Genomic DNA, 23,633 nt, shown 5'->3' on the forward strand with positions numbered 1-23,633 from the left:
AGAAATTTCATGACACACCTGAGGCCAAACATTTAGGATTTATTAAGACATACGACAGGATCTGCAAGAGAATTTTCTGGCCAGGTTTATTTAGGAGTGTCCATCACTGTGTGTCGCACTGTCGAGAGTGCCAGAGAAGAAAGGCAGTTCCTCAGAAACCACCTGGCCGACTGATACCAATTCTACAAGCCGAAACGCCTTTCCAGCGTATTGGGATTGACCTCCTCGGACAATTTCCAACATCTGCTAGTGGCAATAGATGGATTACTGTTTGCACTGATTACCTGACACGCTATGCCATTACAAAAGCCGTGAAAACAGCCAAAGCATTTGAGGTAGCCAAATTCACTGTGGAAGACATTGTATTAAAACACAGTGCCCCAAGGTCGTTAATTACGGATCGAGGGAAAGTTTTTCAATCGAATCTTGTGATGGAGATAAACCGTCGGTGCAACATCACTCATCACATGACGACAGCCTACCATACGCAAACTAACGGGCTTACTGAACGCCTTGGCTGACATGCTATCAATGTTTGTTAATGTTGAGCAGAGCAACTGGGATGAGGTGCTACCTTTCATGACATTTGCCTACAACACCGCCAAACAAGACACCACAGGATTTACGTAATTTTTCCCGGTGCATGGGCATGAGGTGACTACGACAATGGATAACTGTGTTTCTGTTACATCCCGATGATGTGGACGACTACTACATTGGCCAGGTGTTAACCAGAGTTGAGGAAGCTCGGCAGTTAGCTCGACTCTGCACGCTGCAGGCTCAAGAAAATGATCGCCAAAGCCATGACGCGAGCCACTGTCCTGTTGTCTACCAGCCTGGTGACCTCGTCTGGATCTTCACTCCTGTTCGGAAGGTTGGTTTCTCTGAGAAGGTCCTCAGGCGCTATTTTGGACCCTATAAGGTTGTAAAACAATTGTCTGATGTTACTTATGAAGTTGAAGATTTCAATCCCCGACACAAGACGACGAAAGATCAGAGATACGGTCCACATCCTTCGAATGAAGCCCTGTAAGGATCCTGCAACCCAGCATAAATTTGAAGCTCCTGCGACAGGCAACAAGCTGAAAGGTTACAAAGAGTGTAGCGGCAAAGGAAGTTCTAACAAGATCACCGCCAGGGCGAACATCAGTCCTCGGGAGTCGGAGTATGCAGGAGCAATGACTCGTTCCCGGACTAGGAGGACATAACACCGAGATGCTGTTCTCTTAAGGAGGGAACAATGTCGCAGAGGAGGCTGAGTGGTGTGGTCACTGTGATGTGGTGGTTATGATGCTGGACTGTTGCATGGAGGGTTGTGAGTTCAAAACTTACCTGAACTATAAAATTTTAATTCCTATATTAGGTTCGAGTACATTCTAGAAGTATCCACAAATGTCAGGAATCATTGTACTGGAATGTTCTGTAACTGTATATATACCGTATGTGTTCTGGCCGGAGGCAGTTCGCTCCACGCTCTTGTATGTGCAAGTTCTTAATAAACCTTCATTAAGTGAAGTTAGTGTTCGTGATTCATCTAATTACACCTCCTTCTACGTGACAATATCGTTCTCATGATCATATCACTACAAGACATATTTTGTGCTGTCAGGCCCACGCAAAAAAAAAAAAAAAAAAAAAAAAAAAAAAAAAAAAAAAAAAAAAAAAAAAAAAAAATTTCTTTTGTTAAAAAAAAAAAGGACCATACAACATGAATGGTCAACAATTCTTGAAACATAAATGCACTTGTTCAAGACACTGATTCGTACCCATACACACCTAAAATGACAAGAAAAAGAGATCACTGTGTGATAACACTTCCTTTATTGTGTGGTAACGCTTCCTCAGACAACACTATGACTAATGGTGGTGAAGTCCAGTAATGACAATGGAAGCTGTTCTGCTACTTCCAATAAAGGCATTTACAGATACATGCAGTAATGGATTACACATACAATTAATCAAATTATGCAGTGTCTAATTCGGTAACACAAGTATTTTTTAAAAAATTTCCACTTAGCTGTATGCAATGAAGACTTATTGTTAATCTGATTGGCTGGCAGTATGGAAGCACCAATAAAGTAATTGGTAAGCAGGGGAGAGGCTAGATAGATTTAGTGTACAACTTGGATGAGATTAAAATGTTGGAATTAAAAAAATATAAACACCAACCACTAGGACAATTCTGAAGGGATAAAAGTCAAGAAATTCATGGTGAAGTGAAAATACCAACTGTACACTAATTCTGACATTCAAACTATAGATGAGGGTACCAATAAACCAAGTTTCTGGCACCTCCAGCCTCTTTTTTCCCCTTCCTGTTCACAGCTGAAATGTAGAGAAAACAATTGTATGTCTATTTCTGTCATACCATTTGGCCTGTTCAAAATTACTTTAGGATTGACAGTTTGGCAGGAACACATGGAGGCGTGGAGCACTGTCATCAAGTCCCACACAGAATACAAACATAATCTTACATTTCATTCAATTCACTCAACCTCCCAAACTATTTGACGTACAAAGCATTTTTGAAAAAGCTATCCTTTGCTTTCTAATATTTTATTTACAGCAATTAAGTTTTAGGATAAAAAAAGAACAGAAGAAAAGGGTTTAACATCGCCTCGACATCGAGCTCACCAGGAACAGAGCACAAGCTCGGATTATGAAAGGAGGGGGAAGGAAAGTAGCCATGCCTCTTTCAGAGGAACCATCCCCAAATTTACCTTAAGTGATTTAGGCAAATCATCGAAAACATAAATCTACATGGCTGAATGCACATTTGAACTATTATTGTCCTCAATGTGATTCTAATGTGCTAACCACTGCAACAGCTCTTTAAGAAAATATATGGAGTTTAGTTATAGTTTACAAAAATGTACTTCCTGAAGACATTACCAAATTTTCAACAATTTTGTTTTTGAATGTAGGTGAAAACATTATGCAGTCTAAATCTTAAGAATACATTAAATTTTCATCTCCTCCAAACTGGAACTCTGTTACAGGTTTCTAACACTAAGCAGTCAGAGTTAAATGTAATGCACGATGCTGTGCTCAGGTGTCAAAACCTCAGTGGTAGCATGTTTGGTTTCATTATGAGAAACAGAGTACTAGGTTTATAATTAACCTGTTGTTATGTTTTCTGATCAAACTTTATTCAGACTCAGTTGCTGATAATGACATCATTATTAATAATCAAAACATAAGGAAATATAATTTTGCTCTACTGGTGCTTAAACCACACACACCATACATGCCTATGCAACATTTTTGTGATGGCACTGTAAAAACTTTAGTGACATGACTCTTGCTGCTAACACTGTCAGTGTCTTTAGTTAATGACAGGGCATTTTCTATAACATTTTTAAATAGATTTCATCTGCTACGCTTTTTCCCATTTTATGTTGTGTATGATTGATGATTTTCCTAAGAGCATTGCTTCTGATTGCCTCGACTGCAGATTGTTGTTGCCCATGTAATCTTTAATTAAGGACCATCTCTATTCTCTGAGCTTGGAATGGTAGTGACAATGTGACAGCTGTGCAACTGTTTGCTCAATTTTGCCATCTCGTCTATTTCATATATTGGAAACTGTGCTTCATGCAGAGATATCAGATCCATAAGCACCACCTTTTTAAATGTATAACCTACTTTGATGTTCTGACACTGAAGGTAATCAACTCCTCCTTTTCATTCACCATGGATGGCTTTCATCAACAACAGAATGGTTGTGAACATTATCAAGAACTATTATTGATGATGTAGACACAGCAAAAAAATCATTCCTCTTGAGTGATCTCATATGGCAGTGCTTTGGCCAACGGAGTGACATTGAACTTTTCCCCTTAACAACACAATACAAGAAAACAATAATAATAAGAGATTCTTGAACAGAGTACAATAGCAGCATCCTCCAATCTTATGTATGGTTACAAATGCCTGCAATTTGCAACCATTAAGAGCTCCACAGCTCTGATCTACTTTGTGTGACTTCACTCTCACCTATGTTGCTAAAATAAGAATATTTCATAAAATGATTTTTTTCAAAGTGTATTGGATTATGAATGAGTGCCTTAAGTGTGTGGGTTATTCTTTTATGTGGGTACAGTCTTAGGCAAATGAGGTCAATCAAGATGGCCAGCAAAAACATATCCAAAATAATATAGGGTTCAAGGAAAAAATGTACTTTATGACAACGTGCCCTCATCCAACCTTTACAAAATACAGAGAATAAAATGAATATTTATAACTACAAAGGGATCTTCCTGCTACCAATGATGTATAAACGTCTGTCAAAAGTCTTACTCAAGAGAACTGAAGCAGAAACAGACTACTTAATCAGTGAATATCACTACGAGTCATGAAAGACAATTGCGTGCAGAACAAATTATCAGTTTCAAGATCATCTAGTGAAAGTAGTGATCACCCCCCCCCCTCCCCCTCTCCATCAAAAAAGCATATGATGCAATAGACTGACATTTACTGTTGAACATATGATACGATTTCAAAAGAAAAACAACAGAAATGATCAAACATTAAGTAACACCATGTCTAAAGTTGAATTCTGAGGTGAAATATCTTAGTGTTTTGATATTAAAATACGAGCCCAACTAGGAAACAGATGATCTGTTATACTGTTCATCATGTATTAGAAAAAATGAATCGGGACCTGGCCGAAAGACATAAATATTGTCAGACTATGAGGATATAAAATTCTTATGCAAATTTTTGCCTGTGCAGACATCCTAATAACTCTCTATAAGAAAGTAGAAGGAGCAATTATTTGCCTAGGAAAACTTCATGAAACTGTATGCCGACCTGGACTCCAAATCTCAGAGGAACTCCTTAGTACCTCGATGGACAAGTAATGGTAACTCAATTCAGCAACATATTACAAGTACCTAAATTTAGATACCTAAGGGATACTATCCTACATTTGGGATTAAATAGTGATACAAACAAAGAGAGAAAATTGGTTAACTCAAAACTGAAAGAATCTTCCAGAAATTGGCATTGGAGATGATATGATACAAGGTAAAGCTACATTCGAGACTTGTCTATAACCATTGAGTTGCAGATAAACCTATAACTGGAACCAACAGAAACAGGACAGAAGGGATTTTGAAAGCACACTCTTCAGCTAAAAAAGTTGAATCATGTATCTCAGCTGGGCATAATGATTTACAACAATAATAATTGTTCAAATGAATCTATAAGGTTCCAGGGACCTTTCCAAGTCTTAAACATCTATGTCGTCTGTATGCAGACTGAAGCGAAAAATGAAAATTTGTACCAAGGCCAGGATTTATTTATTTATTTATTTATTTATTTATTTATTTCGTGTTCCATAGATCCATATGGGAACATATCCCTGGATATAGAACGAGTCAAGGTTTTTTTACAGATTATTGTTTTGTGCACAGATACATTGATCTTACCATTAGATTAAAGAAACTGTGAAGTTTAGCATATACCCTTACATATTAGTTAAGATACAGGACATCTGAAAGAATATACAGTCATACATAAATTTGGGTATTGTTCTTAAGTTATACAGGCGTCGTATACAGTCATACATAAATTTGGGTATTGTATTAAGTTTGTACTTACAGAGTACGATTAATCAATTGTAGAGGTCACACAGTAAGGTTTAAGCACAAACAAGAGATTCTATGCATTTTTGCTAAGAAATTCATCAATACTGTAACAAGATTCATCTAAATGGAACTGCTTCAGATTTTCTTTAAACTTTGGCACGTTTCCAACCAGTTCGTTAATGAGCGGTGGGAGTGCATTAAAAATCTTGGTGCCACTGTATAAAACCCCCTTCTGGACCATGCTTTTCGTTTTCAGCTCATAATGGATATCCAGTTTCCTTCGGGTATTATAACTGTGGTATGAGCTATTGATTTTGAATAAGTTGCTATTTTTTGAAACAAAGCACACCAGGGAAAAAAATATATTGGGCAGGTATTGTAAGGATTTGTAGAGCTCTAAACAGATCCCTGCACGAGTGCCTAGGATGTACTCAACACATAATTCTTATTGCTCGCTTCTGTGGATGCAACACTTTTTTTGTTACTGCTTGATTTCCCCAAAATATTATACCATAGGCCATAAGTTGGTGAAAATAGCCAAAATATGCAGTTTTTATTGTGCTCATTTCCCTAGTATCTGAAATTATTCTTAAGGGAAACGTTGCTGAGCTTAGCCTTTTGCACAGATCTTTAATATGGTGGTGCCACTTCATTTTGCTATCTATATGCAGACCCAAGAATTTGGAGGACTCAACCTTCAAAATCTCGTGCTCACCCAGTTTTAGTTCATTTCATTAGTAAAATTTGTGTTAGAAGACAAATGAATGTAATTTGTCGTTTTTAGGTTGACTGTAAGGCCATTGGTTTCAAACCAGTTTGTCAAATACGCAAAAGCTTTCTTTGCAGCTTCATTGGACACATTCCCTGAGAGATTATTAACTGATAAAGTGGTGTTGTCAGCAAACATGGGTATTTTCCCATATTCTGTACATAGTGCTAAGTCATTTATAAATATTAGAAAGAGCAGTGGGCCCAATACTGATCCTTGAGGTACTCCTGCAGTAATGGAACCCCATTCTGAAGATACCTGGCCACCATGCACTCCTTCCACGATTACTTTCTGCTTTCTACCACACAGATAGGATTCAAGCCAAGTGCCTACGGTTCCACCCAGTCCAAGTGCAGTAGCCACCAGAAAGAACGCAGGAGGCGCATATCGGCACGGCGCGTCTCGGACAGTAGTTGCCGCAAGTAAAGTCCCGTCCACCAGAGGGCACGCGGGAATTCGGCCATGCCCTCTGCCAGCAGAACAACAACAACTCAGGTAGCAAGGGCCATGCCCAGTCAGTTTTACATCAGGCATGCCTAGCAGACAGTTCCCGGTCTATACTATGTGAACTGCGACGGACAACGTGAATCGTGTTAATACACAATTGGTGATGAGTAGGGTCGTTCTCTCGCGTGTTGCGTCGTTGTTGCGGTTTCTCAGCTTATCCACGGCATGGAGGATTTAGTGCGGGTTTTGGTTGAGCAGCAAAAGGAGCTCATGGCAACCATGACACAAGCACTTCCCTGTTCGATCTCCAAGGCAGTCTGCTCCAGCGCTGTTCCCTCCTCCCTTTCCCCCATATGACGAGACGGCGGAGGATTGGGACGCATACGAACATCGCCTTCGGCAGCATTTCCAGGCATTTCATGCTGCCGATGCAGAGGTATGTCATGCTCTTTTCTTGTCTTGGATATCTCCCTTGCTGTATCAAGTTTTGCGGCAGCTAGCGCCGTTGCAGGAACCCTCGTCCTTGTCTTCTGATGCATTGTGTTCATTGCTGTCTTCATATTATCGCCGCCGCACGCATGTTGTGGCGGCTAGGGTTGAGTTCTATCGATGCAAGAAACAGCCCCATCAGTCTTACCGGGCATGGGCCACTACCCTGGACGGTCTTAGTCGCAAGTGTCATTTGTCACGGAGCAGTAGCGAGAGTCGTATGCCCACGTTATGGTGCGAGACGTCATTGTTTGTTCAGCCCCTGATAGGGAGGTCCGGCAACGGGCCCTGCAGTTGGAAGACCCTTCCCTTGAGGAAGTCCTGTCCATTGCTCAATAGTATGAAGTCTCTCACACCAGAGGTCAATAGTTGGAAGCGTGGTGCAACGTCACAGTGGTTCAGGGCGGTGCGGCCGCGTCCGGGGTGGACGATGCGCGAGCGGTACAATCCGGCCGTTACGGCTGCTCCCGCACGGTGCGTAAACAGAGTTCCGGCTGCCAGCCCCTGTTACCGTCCTGTGAGTCGTGCTATGTACATCATGATCGGTCTGAGTGCCCCCAGCATTGGGCCGTTTGTTGCAAATGTAATAAAAAAGGACACATTGCTAAAGTTTGCCGCTCAGCCTCAAAAGAATCGAAGGAAGCAGGTACAGAGGACATGGACATTGACATTCAGGAAGTTTCATTGGGCCAGGCTCCTGACACATCGGCACACAAACTCTTTATCAAGGTGTCAGTTCGGTCGCACCGACTACAACTGCAAGTAATATGGGCGCGGCAGTTTCCTTGTTGAATACACAAACTTACTCCGACCTTGGGTCGCCCCCGTTGGCGCCAGTTTACCGGCGTCTCCGCGGTTATGGTAAACAGTTCATTCCCCTACTGGGTCAATTCACTACCAACGTTACTTACAAATCAGTCACTCGGCCTCTTACTTTTATTGTTGTCAGTGATGCGAGCTCCGCTAACCTTTTTGGATTGGACGCGTTTCAAGCTTTCGGTTTTTCTATCGCAGATACCATACAGTTGGTCTCCAAAGACGTTCCCTATCAATCATTGGAATCTTTGACCTCTAACTTTAAGGATATCTTTGAAGAGGGCCTGGGGTGTGTTCAAACTTTGAAGCTCACTTAACGTTGAAGGCGTCGGCTCGCCCGCGTTTTCTACGTGCGAGGCAGATCTCCTTGGTCTCCGCCCTCAGGTAAAAGCAGAACTAGACCGGCTGACAGCCCTCACAGTCGTTCTTCCCATTTCTTCTAGTGAGTGGGCTTCGCCACTCGTTATTGTCAGGAAACCCTTGGGAAACTTACGTCTTTGTGGCAGATTTCAAGGCCACCATTAATTCCCAATTGGTGGTGGACACCTATCCCTTGCCTCGTTCTCATGAATTATTCTCTGACATGGCGGGAGGCCAATATTTTTCGAAAATCGATCTTTCGGAGGCTTATCATCAGATACCACTTGATGAAGACTCCAAACGGCTGGCGGTCGTCAACACCCTGTTTGGCTTTTACCAATATCAGCGGTTGGCCTTCGGAATATCCAGTGCCCCGGCGATATTTCAGCGGTATCTTGAGCACGTCACATCGACACTCCCTTATTGTATGAATTACCTGGACGACATAATTGTCACAGGCTGCAGCACGAAGGAACACTTGCATAACCTTCAAAACCTCTTTCTCAAATTCAGGTCTGTGGGCCTGCGTTGCAACCTGCATAAGTCAAACTTCTTTCAACCGTCCATTGAGTATGTGGGCTACACCATCGCTCAGCACGGTGTCCAGCTGCTAGTAAGTTTGGGCAAGGTATCGTCGACCTTCCGCAGCCCGCTTCACTGAAGGAGTTACAAGCTTTTTTAGGCAAGATGGCCTATTACCACATGTTCATTCCCAGGGTTTCCACAATAGCCCGCCCTCTGTACTGCCTTCTGCGTAAGGGTGTTCCTTTTGATTGGTCGCCTGTATGCGAGCGAGCGTTCACCTCGTTGAAGGGCCTCCTCATGTCAGCGCCTTGTTTGGCTACTTTTGACCCCAATAAGCCATTGGTCCTGGCTACAGATGCTTCGCAGTATGGGGTGAGGGCGGTCCTGGCCCATCGCAACGCGGATGGCTCTGAGCAGCCACTGGTGTTTGCGTCTAACACTCTTAGTCCCGCGCAGGCCCATTACTCCCAGATGGAAAAAGAGGCTTTGGCCATTGTCTACGCTGTTACCAAGTTTCACCCTTTCTTATATGGCACAAAGTTCCAGTTAATCACTGACCATAAGCCATTAATATCATTATTTGGCCCCGCCTCTCAGATTCCGGATAGGGCGGCCCACAGACTGCAGCGCTGGGCCTTGTTCCTCTCTAAGTACCATTATGACATTCATTTTCGCCCTACCGGACAGCATGCCAACGCCGACGCTCTTTCCCATCTTCTGGTTGGCCCGGATCCTAAGTTCGATCGGGAGGAGATTATGTGTTTTCATTTGGATGTGGCATCCCGCTAAGCGGTTGATGGCTTCCCGATCATTAGTTCTAGAGTCGCCAGGGAAACGGCAGCTGACCCGGTTCTCCGGCAAGTAGTTCATCCCGACCTCCGGGCTGGGCCTCAGACCCTCTTCGTAATTATTTTGTTCTACGAGACCGCCTCTCAGTCTTGGAAGGAGTTCTCCTTCTGGCTACCGATGATACAGTTCCTCACGTGGTTGTTCCTGCAAGTTTGCGAAGGGAAGTCCTCATGTTACTACATGAGGGGCACTGGGGTGTTTCCCATACCAAAACCTTGGCTCGCAGACATGTGTACTGGCCCAGTATTGACAGAGAAATTGAGCACTTGGTGGCCACCTGTTCCCAGTGTGCGAGCCAACAGGCGTCTCCCAGGTGAGCGTTCTCTTTATGGCCACCTGCAACCTAGGCATGGAAACATGTTCACATAGATTTTGCGGGCCCGTTTCTCAATGGCTTTTGGCTCATTGTCATTGATGCTTATTCCCAATTCCCATATGTGGTTCGCTGCTCCTCAACCACTTCAGAAGTTGCAATCCAGGCACTCTCAAAAATCTTTTCTGTGGAAGGTCTGCCAGTCACCCTGGTATCGGACAATGGACCTCAGTTTATTTCGCAGACCTTCCAGGATTTTTGTAGGCGCTTCGGTATTCGGCATGTTTGCTCTCCCCCCTTTTCATCCACAATTGAATGGGGAAGCCGAGCGCATGGTGCGCACATTTAAGACGCCGATGAAAAAGTATGTGCCCAAATTTTCTGCGGAGGAGGCATTGATGTTTTTCCTGACGGCATACCAGACCACACCGATGGGAGAATGCAGCCCCGCAGAGCTCCTCCACAGGCGCCAACCTAGGGCTCTGCTGCACCTCCTCCAGCCAGGTCATCACCAGTCTTCGAAAAACGGGGTACCCGGCTTTCCACCGGGTATGTCGGTCTGGGCATGTGGGTTTGGTCGCAATCCACATTGGATACTGGCGGTGGTCCTGCGCTGCAATGGCCGCTGGCTCTATACCTTGCAGAGGGGGACCAGGAGGTGCGTCGTCACCAAAATCAGCTACGTCCACGTTTGGGCACCCACCCTCCGACCCCTCAGGCGCTGGCTTCCCCATTGCCGGCATGCGTGTTGTTTTCTCAGGGGACGCTACCGACCCTCCCCCCTGTGACTCCGCCACACAGCGATGGTTCTCAGCCTTGGCGACCTCCAGTAGCTCCAGCACCGGCATCACCATCGTTAGAGATGCCCCAGAGAGAGCCGGCCCCCCTCGCAGGCCCGGTTTCTCAGGAGGCTGGTTCACCTGTGGTCGTGCCTTCCCCATCGTCCCCGCCACTGGGTCTTGCCCCTCCCGAGGTGTAACGGGATCCGGAGTTCGACAGCTTGTCGCCCGTTCTGTCCCGGGCTCCGGTGGTGCGACGACGGGGGCCTCTTCGTGTGGGTCACTTCCAACAGTATGTGAAGATTCCGGCTCGAGGGTTGGCAGATCCCCCCCCCCCCCCCCCCCGACTTCAGCATTCCAATGGACATGGAGGTCATCGCTACTGCACGACGCTCCACCTTCCAACGCAGTGGATCACTGTGGCTTCACCCCCCGCCCCGAAGGAGGAGGAGTTCAATAGCCACCAGAAAGATCGGGGGAGTCGCACATCGGCACGGCGCGTCACGGACAGTAGTTGCAGCAAGTAAAGTCCCGTCCACCAGAGGACACGCGAGAATTCGGCCGCGCCCTCTGCCGACGGAACAACAACAACTCAGGCAGCACGGGCCATGCCCAGTCAGTTTTTACATCGGGCATGCCTAGCAGACAGTTCCCGGTCTACACTAAGTGAAGTGCAACGGACAACGTGAATTGCGTTAATACACCTAAGGTCCTGGCTTTACTCAAGAGAAGATGGTGACTTACACTGTCAAAAGTTTTGACAGGTCACAAAATATTCCAACCGTTATCATATTATAATTTATGGCTTCCATAACATTGTCAACAAAGGCATGTATTGCATCCAGGTTGATATCCCTTTCCGAAAGCCAAACTGGCTACTGCTGAGGATGTTATATTTACTAAGATGCTCAACCATTCTGCTATGCATCAATTTCTCTAGTACCTTGGAGAAAACTGAGAGTAATGAAATTGGTCGATAGATTGTCACCTCAGTCTTTTCTCCCTTTTTATAAATTGATCATATAAGCCCATATTTTAGCCTGTCAGTAGAAACAACTTCTTCCAATGACGTATTACTAATATGGCAGAGGACTGTACTTATTTCTTTACAACAGTATTTCAGTAACTTGCTGGAAATGTTGTCAACTCCAGCAGAATTTTTACATTTTAAAGACATAATTATTTTTTCTAATTCTATCACTGTAGTTTTTCGAAGGTGCATCTCATCTATTTTGTTAGTTAAGGTGTTATGCAAGTATTCTGTAGCTTTCTTTACAGAACCCTGGCATCCCATTTGGTTGGTGACTGTTAGGAAATGATTGTTAAAGATATTAGCCACCATTTCGGGAGCATCCACCGAAAGGCTCCCAGTTCTTAAGCTAATCACTTCTTTGGCAGATAGGCTTTTCCCTGTCTCGCTTTTAACATATTTCCATATTGTTTTCATTTTTTTATTTGATTTGTCAATTTCCTTTTTTAGATACATACTTTTAGATTTCTGGATCACCTTCCTTAATATCTCAGAGTACACTTTATATTGCCCCATCACTGCAGTATTGTTAGACTGTCTGGGTGAGGCATATAATTCTCTTTTTGTTTTACATGAAATTTTGATGCCCTGGGTAATCCATGGCTTAAATGCAGGGTTACATTGATTTTCTCTGACTCTTTTATTTGGAAACACCTCCTCAAAAAGATTTGATGTTAAATTAATAAATACATTAAATTTTGTGTTGACATCTGCTGAGTTGAATACTTCAGACCAGTCTACTAACTGTTGCTTCTGCCTGTATGTCTCTATTGTTTCTTTATTTATTGGTCTCACATTTTTCCAGATAGCTTTTGGTTTTCTGTTAAGATTTGAATGGGGGATTGTCAGAAGTATAGCATCATGGTCTGACAGCCCATTTAGGACTTGACTGACTGTCAAGCTACTGTGCCTAGACTTATCAACAAACACATTATCAATTAGAGTAATGGAGTGGTCAGTTACCCTAATGGGAAATTCAGCTACTTGCATTAGATTGTAACAGCTCATTAGTTGCTCCAGCTCCATTCTGCCATAACTTTCATTCAGGAAATTTATATTAAAGTCGCCTAGTATTAGGACTGAAATGTTTTTTCTGTACAATTTTGATAACATTGCTTCAATCTGTTTGAGAAAGATTCCAAGATTCCCTGCAGGTGCTCTATAAATTGATAATATGACTACTGATACACTATTTGTTGCCAGTTCTATACCACACACTTCAATGTGCTGCTCAATACAAAATTTGCTTACATCAAGAGTTCTAAATACTACATTATTTCTAACATAAATCACTGTTCCGCCCCTCTCCATGTTGGATCTGCAAGATTGAGATGCTAAACTGCATCTGTCTAAGCGCAACATCTGAATACCACAAGTAACATGATGTTCAGTGAAGCATAGTATATCTGGTTGCTTTTCTCTTTCAATATCATTTATGTTTATTAGTAGCTGGTCTAGTGAATTTTTAAATCCTCTTAGGCCAATGTTCTGATAGAAAATTGTGAGTGGTTTAGTCTTTCTTAAATCTGCACCATTTTTACGATTAGGCTTACTTGGTATCAGGGTACTTTCACTGTGGACATGTAGGCCTACTGTTGGTTTGAGCTTCGGAACTTCTGCTATATCCTCTTCCTCTGAAGCCGGGTCTCCAACACAGCTGGAGAGCTTCTGCAATGCTGTTTGAGTTTAGGGGGAATACGAAGTGGGCTGAGGTGTGAATGGGAATTTGGATTGAAGAGGGAGACATGCTAGGGTAGTCCGTGCAGCTGTGCAAAGCCCCCATGCCAGGGCGGCATAATGGCTAATGAAGCCACCTAGTGAACAGGGGACCCTGGTTTAAATCCCAGCATTGGTAGAAATTTTCATTTGCTGCTTGAGTCTGCATATATGCATAATACAATTATTATAACTATATAGATTCTTAACAGAGAAAGGTTTAAAATAATATTTATGAAATCTGTTTAAGACAAACTACTTACGTTTGCTGTTTTATTGCTTCACTTCTCATGCATCATTTCTATAACTAAGACAAAATTCAGCCAAATATCATTTAATTTTAACAGAATGGTCTTAAAAACACTTTCAAATTACCTGGATAAGGCACCTGGCCATATGTGAAAAGTTCCATCAGAAGAATCCCATATGACCATACATCAGATTTAATAGAGAACTTTCCATAGATTATAGCTTCTGGTGCAGTCCACTTAACAGGAAATCTAGAGCCTGGAAATAAATGTCACAAGAAACATTTTATGATACTGACAACAAAACAATAAAATAATATCTTCAGTTCTATGACAAAATATTGTACTTAAATTTTTGGTCTTTATTAACACAAACACTTTGCATATCACGCAATGGAACATCCACGATGGAATAATGACAATGCTATGAAAAGGATAGATGCTACTCACAATACAGAAAAGAGGTTGAGTTGCAGACAGACACAATAAAAAGACCACTAAACATGTGAGTCTTGTAGAAATCTATCCTTTTCATAGCACTGTCGAACACTTCGCATATGACTGAGCACTGACGCACACAGATCACAAAAAAGTGTTGACACCACGAGTTGTAAGTTCTAGTACCCAGCAGAAGACTTTGATCATGAACCCTAATTGCATTTATATAAGAAAGGTTCGTTAGCTGCTGTTTCTTGCAGAGTGCTTTGTTCTAATCTCAACAACAAGCTGTGACTTAAAACTGTGTTTCCCATACCTATTATTGCATTTTTAAATTCATTTATGTAAGGTTACAACTGAATCATCCTAATTCAACTTTTCTCTTTGCAGAATGCAGGTAAATGGACCAAATATACTTTTAATTCTTTCTTCAACTTGTAACATGCCTCAAAAGTACTCCAGCAGTTATTACCTTTAGTGGTTCCTGCATATCATGCTCTGAACCTTAACAGCTCAGCAGTCAACACTATATTACTTTAGGAAAGGATCTCATGCATAAAAATTTGAACACATCATGTTGTTGTTGTTGTGGTCTTCAGTCCTGAGACTGGTTTGATGCAGCTCTCCATGCTACTCTATCCTGTGCAAGCTTCTTCATCTCCCAGTACCTACTGCAACCTACATCCTTCTGAATCTGCTTAGTGTATTCATCTCTTGGTCTCCCCCTACGATTTTTACCCTCCACGCTGCCTTCCAATACCAAATTGGTGATCCCTTGATGCCTCAGAACATGTCCTACCAACCGATCCCTTCTTCTGGTCAAGTTGTGCCACAAACTCCTCTTCTCCCCAATCCTATTCAGTACCTCCTCATTAGTTATGTGATCTACCCATCTAATCTTCAGCATTCTTCTGTAGCACCACATTTCGAAAGCTTCTATTCTCTTCTTGTCCAAACTATTTACTGTCCATGTTTCACTTCCATACATGGCTACACTCCATACAAATACTTTCAGAAATGACTTCCTGACACTTAAATCTATACTCGATGTTAACAAATTTCTCTTCTTCAGAAACGCTTTCCTTGCCATTGCCAGTCTACATTTTATACCCTCTCTACTTCGACCATTATCAGTTATTTTGCTCCCAAAATAGCAAAACTCCTTTACTACTTCAAGTGTCTCATTTCCTAATCTAATACCCTCAACATCACCCGACTTAATTCGACTACATTCCATTATCCTCGTTTTGCTTTTGTTGATGTTCATCTTATATCCTCCCTTCAAGACACCATCCATTCCGTTCAACTGCTCTTCCAAGTCCTTTGCTGTCTCTGACAGAATTACAATGTCATCGGCGAACCTCAAAGTTTTTATTTCTTCTCCATGGATTTTAATACCTACTCCGAATTTTTCTTTTGTTTCCTTTACTGCTTGCTCAATATACAGATTGAATAACATCGGGGAGAGGCTACAACCCTGTCTTACTCCCTTCCCAACCACTGCTTCCCTTTCATGTCCCTCGACTCTTATAACTGCCATCTGGTTTCTGTACAAATTGTAAATAGCCTTTCGCTCCCTGTATTTTACCCCTGCCCCCTTTAGAATTTGAAAGAGAGTATTCCAGTCAACATTGTCAAAAGCTTTCTCTAAGTCTACAAATGCTAGAAATGTAGGTTTGCCTTTCCTTAATCTTTCTTCTAAGATAAGTCGTAAGGTCAGTATTGCCTCACGTGTTCCAGTATTTCTACAGAATCCAAACTGATCTTCCCCGAGGTCGGCTTCTACTAGTTTTTCCATTTGTCTGTAAAGAATTCGTGTTAGTATTTTGCAGCTGTGGCTTATTAAACTGATTGTTCAGTAATTCTCACATCTGTCAACACCTGCTTTCTTTGGGATTGGAATTATTATATTCTTCTTGAAGTCTGAGGGTATTTCGCGTGTCTCGTACATCTTGCTCACCAGATGGTAGAGTTTTGCCAGGACTGGCTCTCCCAAGGCCGTCAGTAGTTCCAATGGAATGTTGTCTACTCCGGGGGCCTTGTTTCGACTCAGGTCTTTCAGTGCTCTGTCAAAATCTTCACGCAGTATCATATCTCCCATTTCATCTTCATCTACATCCTCTTCCATTTCCATAATACTGTCCTCAAGTACATCGCCCTTGTATAGACCCTCTATATACTCCTTCCACCTTTCTGCCTTCCCTTCTTTGCTTAGAACTGGGTTGCCATCTGAGCTCTTGATATTCATACAAGTGGTTCTCTTCTCTCCAAAGGTCTGGGAATTCTGTTCTGCTTATTTGCAGTGTTTATAGCACAATATGCAATTTTTTGTGATGCCTTGTCTTGAACTGCAACTCACATCATAGTTAATAAGAATTAAATTCCTGTAATGAGAGACTTGATGTACTTCTTTATTTACAATATTCTACATTGGAAAAACTGTGTATATTAGGAATTGAAAAATACACACACACCTATATTGTCCTCAGACTGTGTGTGTGTGTGTGTGTGTGTGTGTGTGTGAAGAACATCGTCCAAAAGATGTGTCTTTCTATCACTCAGTACTATCTCAGCTATGATGTGAATGTTATTTTTACTGTTTCCCTTTGTTTATACTCCACATAGGACTTTCCAGAATCGGGACTCACGAAGGTTCTGATCTTTTTACACAGCTCACTATGGCAACCATGTCCATTATGAATCATAGCAGTGTTTCAGTTTAAGTAATGTTTTCAGCAACAACAAGACACAATTACTGCAGGGACAAAGCAAGCATGGGAATTCTGTTCTGCTTATTTGCAGTGTTTATAGCACAATATGCAATTTTTTGTGATGCCTTGTCTTGAACTGCAACACACATCTTAAACAAGTAACCTCTGTAATGCGGTTTTTGAATGCAAAGAATGCTAAGCCAGCTGAAATTCAACTTCTAGAAATTTATGGTGAAAATATATGACTGATGGAATGCTGAGAAACTGGATGACACACTTCAATGATGGATGAACCAATGTTCATGATGAAGCAGGGAGTGGGCGGCCTTTGTTGTCAATGATGGTTTGGTTGAGAAAGTGAAAGGTGATGGTTCGCATTAATGCCTTGTGATGAGTTTCCACAAATTTCAAAAACTGTTTTGCATGAGAATGTCACAAATTGCTTAAATTTTTGTGAATTGTGTTCCCATTTGGTTAAAAAATGCTTATGGATGTCTATAAAATGAAGTGACTTGGCACTGCTTTGACATTTCTCACGCGATACAGTGATTAAGAAAATGAATTCTGAAACAGAATTGTAATCAGTGATGTAACCTGGGTTTGTCATATCACTCCAGAACCAAAACAACATTTGATGGATTGGAGGCACTTACAATCCCCCCCCCCCCAAAAAAAAAGTTCAAAACAACTGTCTCAGGACAAGAATCATGTGCACTGTGTTCTGTGACAGACAGGGCATTCTGCTTGTTGAGTTCCTTCCCACAGGTGAAACCATCAATGCGACAGACACTGTGAAACATTGAGAAAACTACTGTGCACAATTCAAAACAAAAAGTATGGAATGCTCAGTCAAGGTATTGTGTTGCTTCATGACAACACAAATCCCCATTACATTGGTGTCACTCAAAACCTTATTCAACAATTCAGTTGGGAGCAGTTCAATCACCTGCCATACAGCCACAATCTCGCACCTTCTGACTACCACTTGTTTTTGAACTTAAGTGTGATTTTGGAATGATGCACTTTGAGAGCAATGACGAAGAAAATCATGTTCAGCAGTGATTATCTTCACTGGCAACATCTTTCTATGAATAAGACATAGAAAAGTTGGCTTCCCATTATGACAAATGTTTGAACAATGGTGGCACCTATGTAGAGAAACAGTTTAAGAAAATCTGTTCCTTGTAAAAATAAATTTTGGTTTAAAAATGTTTTCATGAGGTTTTTCCCAAAACAATGCTTACTTTCAAAACATGCCCCATATCTTTTTTATCTTTGGACAGATTGTGTTTTCTGTGTAAACTGAGCCTGTATGTCAAGGCCATTCCCCTCTCCAGAAAAATGTGACATGCATGCCCTGGTGCCAAATATACTAATGAGCCTAAACATTTGACTACCTGCTTAATACTATGTTGGTCCACCTTTCAAATGCATTATAGCAGTGATCCTGTGTGGCACGGATTCAACAAGTCCTTGATAGGTCTGTGGAGACATGTGACACTAGATATCTATGCTCGTATTATGCAATTACTGTAAATCATGAGCCGGTGGTTTATGGACATGGGAGTTGTCACCAAATAGCATTCTAGAATTATTCCATGAGTTGCAGCTCAGGTGTATTTGATGGCCAAGGCATCAACACGAGTTCACTTCATCCTCTTCAGACCACTGTAACATAATTCTGGCTTTGTGAGAAAATATCCTCCACAGCATAAAAATGCCCCCATCGCACAGCATCCGTGGTCAGGTGTGTACTTGCAGCAGGATGATGGCATATCCAGACATGACCACTGACCTAGAAGAACATAAAACATCATTCAACTGACCAAGTGTCACATTTCCATTGATCATAACTGACAATGTCATTGGGTCAACATGGGAAAACCTAGAGGTCATCAGCTGTGGAACCCAAAATTCAACACTTTGCGATTAACGGTATGCTCCTAAAATAGATGTTCACGACAGGGGTACAGGAACAGTCAACTGGCTTTAATGCCTCCACAATACTCATTGTCATCCACATAGTCATAACAATCTGACCTTTGTCAAGAGCATTTGCGCCAGTGGATTTCCCCATTTGCAGGACATATCATCACTAATTCCCCTACTCATCTATGCTTCACCCATCACTCCCTTACCAAGTCACACTGTTACAATGTCATCAGGTGGGATTCAATCTTGAGGTGTGCAATGGTCATAATGTTTTGTGTCTCATCAGCACACTTGAGTGACTGAACCCAAAATATTAACAACACTGTGCAAAGTTATCCAGTTAAGCCAAATGAGGATCTCCAATCCATGGCATAGAAACTATATAATCTTTCTTTGGCGAAAGTCCTGGGCATATTCAAACCTTTGAAACCACACAAACCACAAAAATTCACCTGCACAATACAGAAGTAGCAACCCTTTGCAGTGACAAACAGCAGCCATCACCAGACACTCACATATTGGTAGCACCTAAATTGAACCACACCAGCATCCGCACACTGCACCATCTGCAGGCACATCATCAAGCAGACATTCCACTGTCAGCACATTTAAGTTACTTTCTTCCACAGTGGCCCTCCTGTCTCAGTTTTTAACAATCACTACAGGATAATCATTACCAGAAAAAGGAATTTGCATACTGAAAAGCCCTCAGTGGCTGCCATGACTGCACTGCACTGTGACTGTAAACTGTATCATGACAATGTGAAAAACAGCACCAGCCATGTCCAACCTGCTCATTATTAAGCTGCAAAGGAAATATTTGCCTATCTGCTTTTAAACTAATAAAAGTGTATCTCTTTCTAATGTGAACTGGGCAACATAGTTTCATCTGCACCCATGGTGTTGCATCATTGTTTGTTAAACTACAATGTCTAAAAGATTTCCATTAAAAGTCAACATTTAGTGGAACTTTTGTACAAAAAAGTGTTGTTGATACACTATTATTTTTGATAGTTACAAGTGCAATTTCTGAAAATCTTTCGTGTGGACTTATTTAATACTTATGCCCTTCAGACAAATCGTAGGTGACCCCAAATGCCTTTAAGTTGATAAGATAGTATACATACTGATTAATTCCATTTAAAAGTGGCACACACTTCTCCTTCTCCACTATTCCCTTTTTCATCTGTATCTTTAAACACATAGCCAGAATGGTGTGTGTGTTAGTGTGTGTGTGTGTGTGTGTGTGTGTGTGCATGTGTGTACTTTTACTAGAAAAACGGCAAGAGCTTGAATACTGTACTTGACTGCTTGGCAACTCAAACTTAAGTGTTTGGGAAAGGTTTTAAAGAAACACTTTCAGAGTGCTTCTCAACTATCCCACTTTTGATTAGTACGTGGAAAAACTGCACACTAAAATCTTTCTGCCTGAGCTCTAATTCTGCTTATTTTATTATGATGGTCATTTTTCCCTATGTAGATGGGAGTCACCGAAATATTTTGGGATTCTGGAGAGAATGTTAGCGATTGAAATTTTGTGAAAAGATCTTTCTGCATTAAAAAATGTCTTTCTTTTAATTATGCCAGCTCAACTCACTTATCATATTCATGACACTCTCTCCTCTATTTTGCAATAATACAAACCGAGTTGGCCTCCTTTGAACTTTTTTGATTACTTCCATCAACCCTATCTGATAAGGATCTCATACTATGCAGCAATACAACAAAAAGAAGATAGAAAAGTGCAGTGAAGGTAGTTTCTTTTGTAGATTTGATGCCTCTTCTAAATGTCCTGACAATAATACACAATCTTTAGCTCCATTCCTCCCACATCATTTTCTATGTGATCGTTCCAAATTAAATTGTTCATAACTGTAATACCGAGATTTTTATGTGAATTGACAGTCTTTAGATTTGTGTGTGTTACCATGTAACCAAAAGTTAATGGGTAACTTTTAGTATTACTGTGAATGACCTCACAATTTTCATAATCATGGTCAATTTCCACTCTTCGAATCATGCAGATGTCTTGTTCAAATAATTTTGCAATTTGTTTTGATCTTCCAATGACTTTACTAGTCAGTAAAGACAGTATCATCTGCAAACAGTTTAAGGAGCTGTTTACATTCTCTCTTAAATAGTTTATATTAGCTAAAAACAGCAGAGAGCCTTTATAACACTTCTTTGTGGAACCCCAGTGTAGTGACCTGCATAGATTAGACACCCGAGATCCAGCTGTGCAGTTGTACGATGTGCCATAGAAGTCAGCAGCTGCTAGAACTGCCAGACGCTGTCACTCATGGATGCTCATGCAATCTCTCCTCTGTGGACTCTACCGACCGGCCAACAGCTTATAGAGTCGCGCCCGGCCAGCCTTGCCCTCAGTTATATGTTGACATTCTGACTAGGATTATCAGACTAGTAGTGTAGTCACTCCATGGAAAGTGTCTTCTTGTAACAAGTAGTTTCTAGATATAACAAAGTGTTGTGTCCCTAGTCATCTGTATGTTCTTGTGGTAAAAACACCTAGACATTACTTTGGTCTCACTAGATGACTTACTGTTAAGTCACTGCAAACTGTGATCTTTGTGGCAGGAGACAAATGAAACACTACTCCATAGGCACACAATTTGATTGGAAGTCACTTGTTTGGAATGGTGTCAAAAGCCTTCCGTAAGTCCAAAAATATGGAATCAACAGGTATGGGAAGGGGAGGTTGGCAAAACTTATAGGTGACAGCATAGGTGGGGGTTGTCGGGTCACTCATGGGAAAATTCCGGTTGTTGTGGGTGTTAGAGCTGTACCTTTTTTAGATTGAAGTCAGCTGATAGGTATTCCTGCTTAAGGGAAGTCTCTCTAACAAAGAAACCACTTTCTACAAAGCTTGGGTATCCGATTAATGAGGGAATTAGTATATTTCATCAAAATATACAAGGTATTAGAGATAAAGTTAGTGAACTGCTTATAGATGTTGACTCTGAAATTATTGGTATATCTGAACACTTCTTAAATAAGGAGATAATTCAGAGGCTTCCTTTACTGGGATACAGGTTGGCTGGCAGCTTTTCTAGGAGCTCTTTGCGGTGTGGGGGAGTAGCCATGTATGTGAAAAACGGTATCCCATTTGAGTCAATTGATGTTTCAAAGTACTGCACTGAAAAGGTGTTTGAATGTTGTGCAGGTGTGGTTAAATTTAGTGGAGCTAAACTTCTTACTGTTGTTATTTATAGATCCCCAGACTCTGATTTCACAACATTTTTGCTAAAGCTAGAGGAGGTTCTTGGTTCACTTTATAGGAAATACAAAAAGTTAGTTATATGTGGTGACTTCAATATTAATTGTATAAGTGATTGTGCAAGGAAAAGGATGCTGGTAGACCTCCTTAATTCATATAATCTTATGCAAACCGTATTCTTTCCAACGAGAGTGCAAGGGAACAGTAGAACAACCATAGACAATATTTTTGTTCATTCGTCATTATTAGAAGGGCATTCTGTTAGCAAAAAGGTGAATGGCCTTTCAGATCATGATGCACAAATTTTAAGTCTAAAAGATTTTTAGGAAAGCTGATCCAGTTGCTGTACAGACTTTTGTAAACCTTATCAAGGAACAAGAGTGGCAAGATGTTTATAGTGCTGATACAGTAGACGATAAATATAATGCTTTCCTCAAGACTTTTCTCGTGCTCTTTGAAAGTTGCTTTCCGTTAGAACGTTCAAAACAGGGTACTAGCACAAACAGGCAGCCTGGGTGGCTGACTAAAGGGATAAGAATATCTTGTAGAACAAAGTGGCAATTATATCAAAACGTTAGAAACAGTCACAATCTAAATGCAGCAGCCCATTACAAACAGTATTGTAAGGTGCTTAAAAAAGTTATTAGGAAGGCAAAAAGTATGTGGTATGCAGATAGAATAGCTAAGTCTCAGGATAAAATTAAAACCATATGGTCAGTCGTAAAGGAAGTGGCTGGTCTGCAGAGACAGGTCGAGAATATAGAATCAGTGCGTAGTGGGGATGTCCGTGTTACTGATAAGTCGCATATATGTACAGTACTTAATAATCACTTTCTGAATATAGCAGGTGAACTAAATAGAAACCTAGTCCCAACAGGGAATCATATAGCGCTCTTAGAAAAAAGTGTTCTGAGGCTGTTACCTGAAATGCTCCTCCATGATACTGACAAGAGGGAGATTGAGTTAATAATTAAATCACTAAAGACCAAGAACTCTCATGGATATGACGGGGTATCTAGCAGAATACTGAAGTATTGTTCCACGTATGTTAGCTCAGTACTTAGCCATATCTGTAACTTTTCCTTTAGGAGTGGTCGGTTTCCTGACCGATTAAAGTACTCGGTAGTGAAGCAACTTTATAAAAAGGGAGACAGGGATAATGTTGACAATTATAGACCTATTTCTATGCCATCGGTGTTTGCTAAAGTTATCGAGAGGGTTGTATATACAAGGTTACTGCAGCATTTAAATTCACATAATTTGCTGTCAAATGTACAGTTTGGTTTTAGAAATGGCTTAACAACTGAAAATGCTATAGTCTCTTTTCTCTGTGAGGTTTTGGACGGATTAAATAAAAGGTTGCGAACGTTAGGTGTTTTCTTTGA

General features: G+C 41.4%; 1 protein-coding gene across 6 annotated transcripts in view; it reads right to left on the bottom strand.

Moving 5' to 3' along the window:
- LOC126253483 (tyrosine-protein kinase Src64B) overlaps positions 1-23,633 on the bottom strand; it is a 300,293-nt gene that overhangs the window by 16,976 nt on the left and 259,684 nt on the right. For all 6 annotated transcript variants that reach the window (XM_049954851.1, XM_049954853.1, XM_049954854.1 and 3 more), the window contains one exon: positions 14,060-14,191. In XM_049954851.1, coding sequence (XP_049810808.1) covers positions 14,060-14,191 — 132 coding nt within the window. The remainder of the gene's footprint in view (positions 1-14,059; positions 14,192-23,633) is intronic.

Source organism: Schistocerca nitens, chromosome 4 (assembly GCF_023898315.1).
Source record: "Schistocerca nitens isolate TAMUIC-IGC-003100 chromosome 4, iqSchNite1.1, whole genome shotgun sequence".
Classification (NCBI taxonomy): Eukaryota; Metazoa; Arthropoda; class Insecta; order Orthoptera; family Acrididae; genus Schistocerca; species Schistocerca nitens.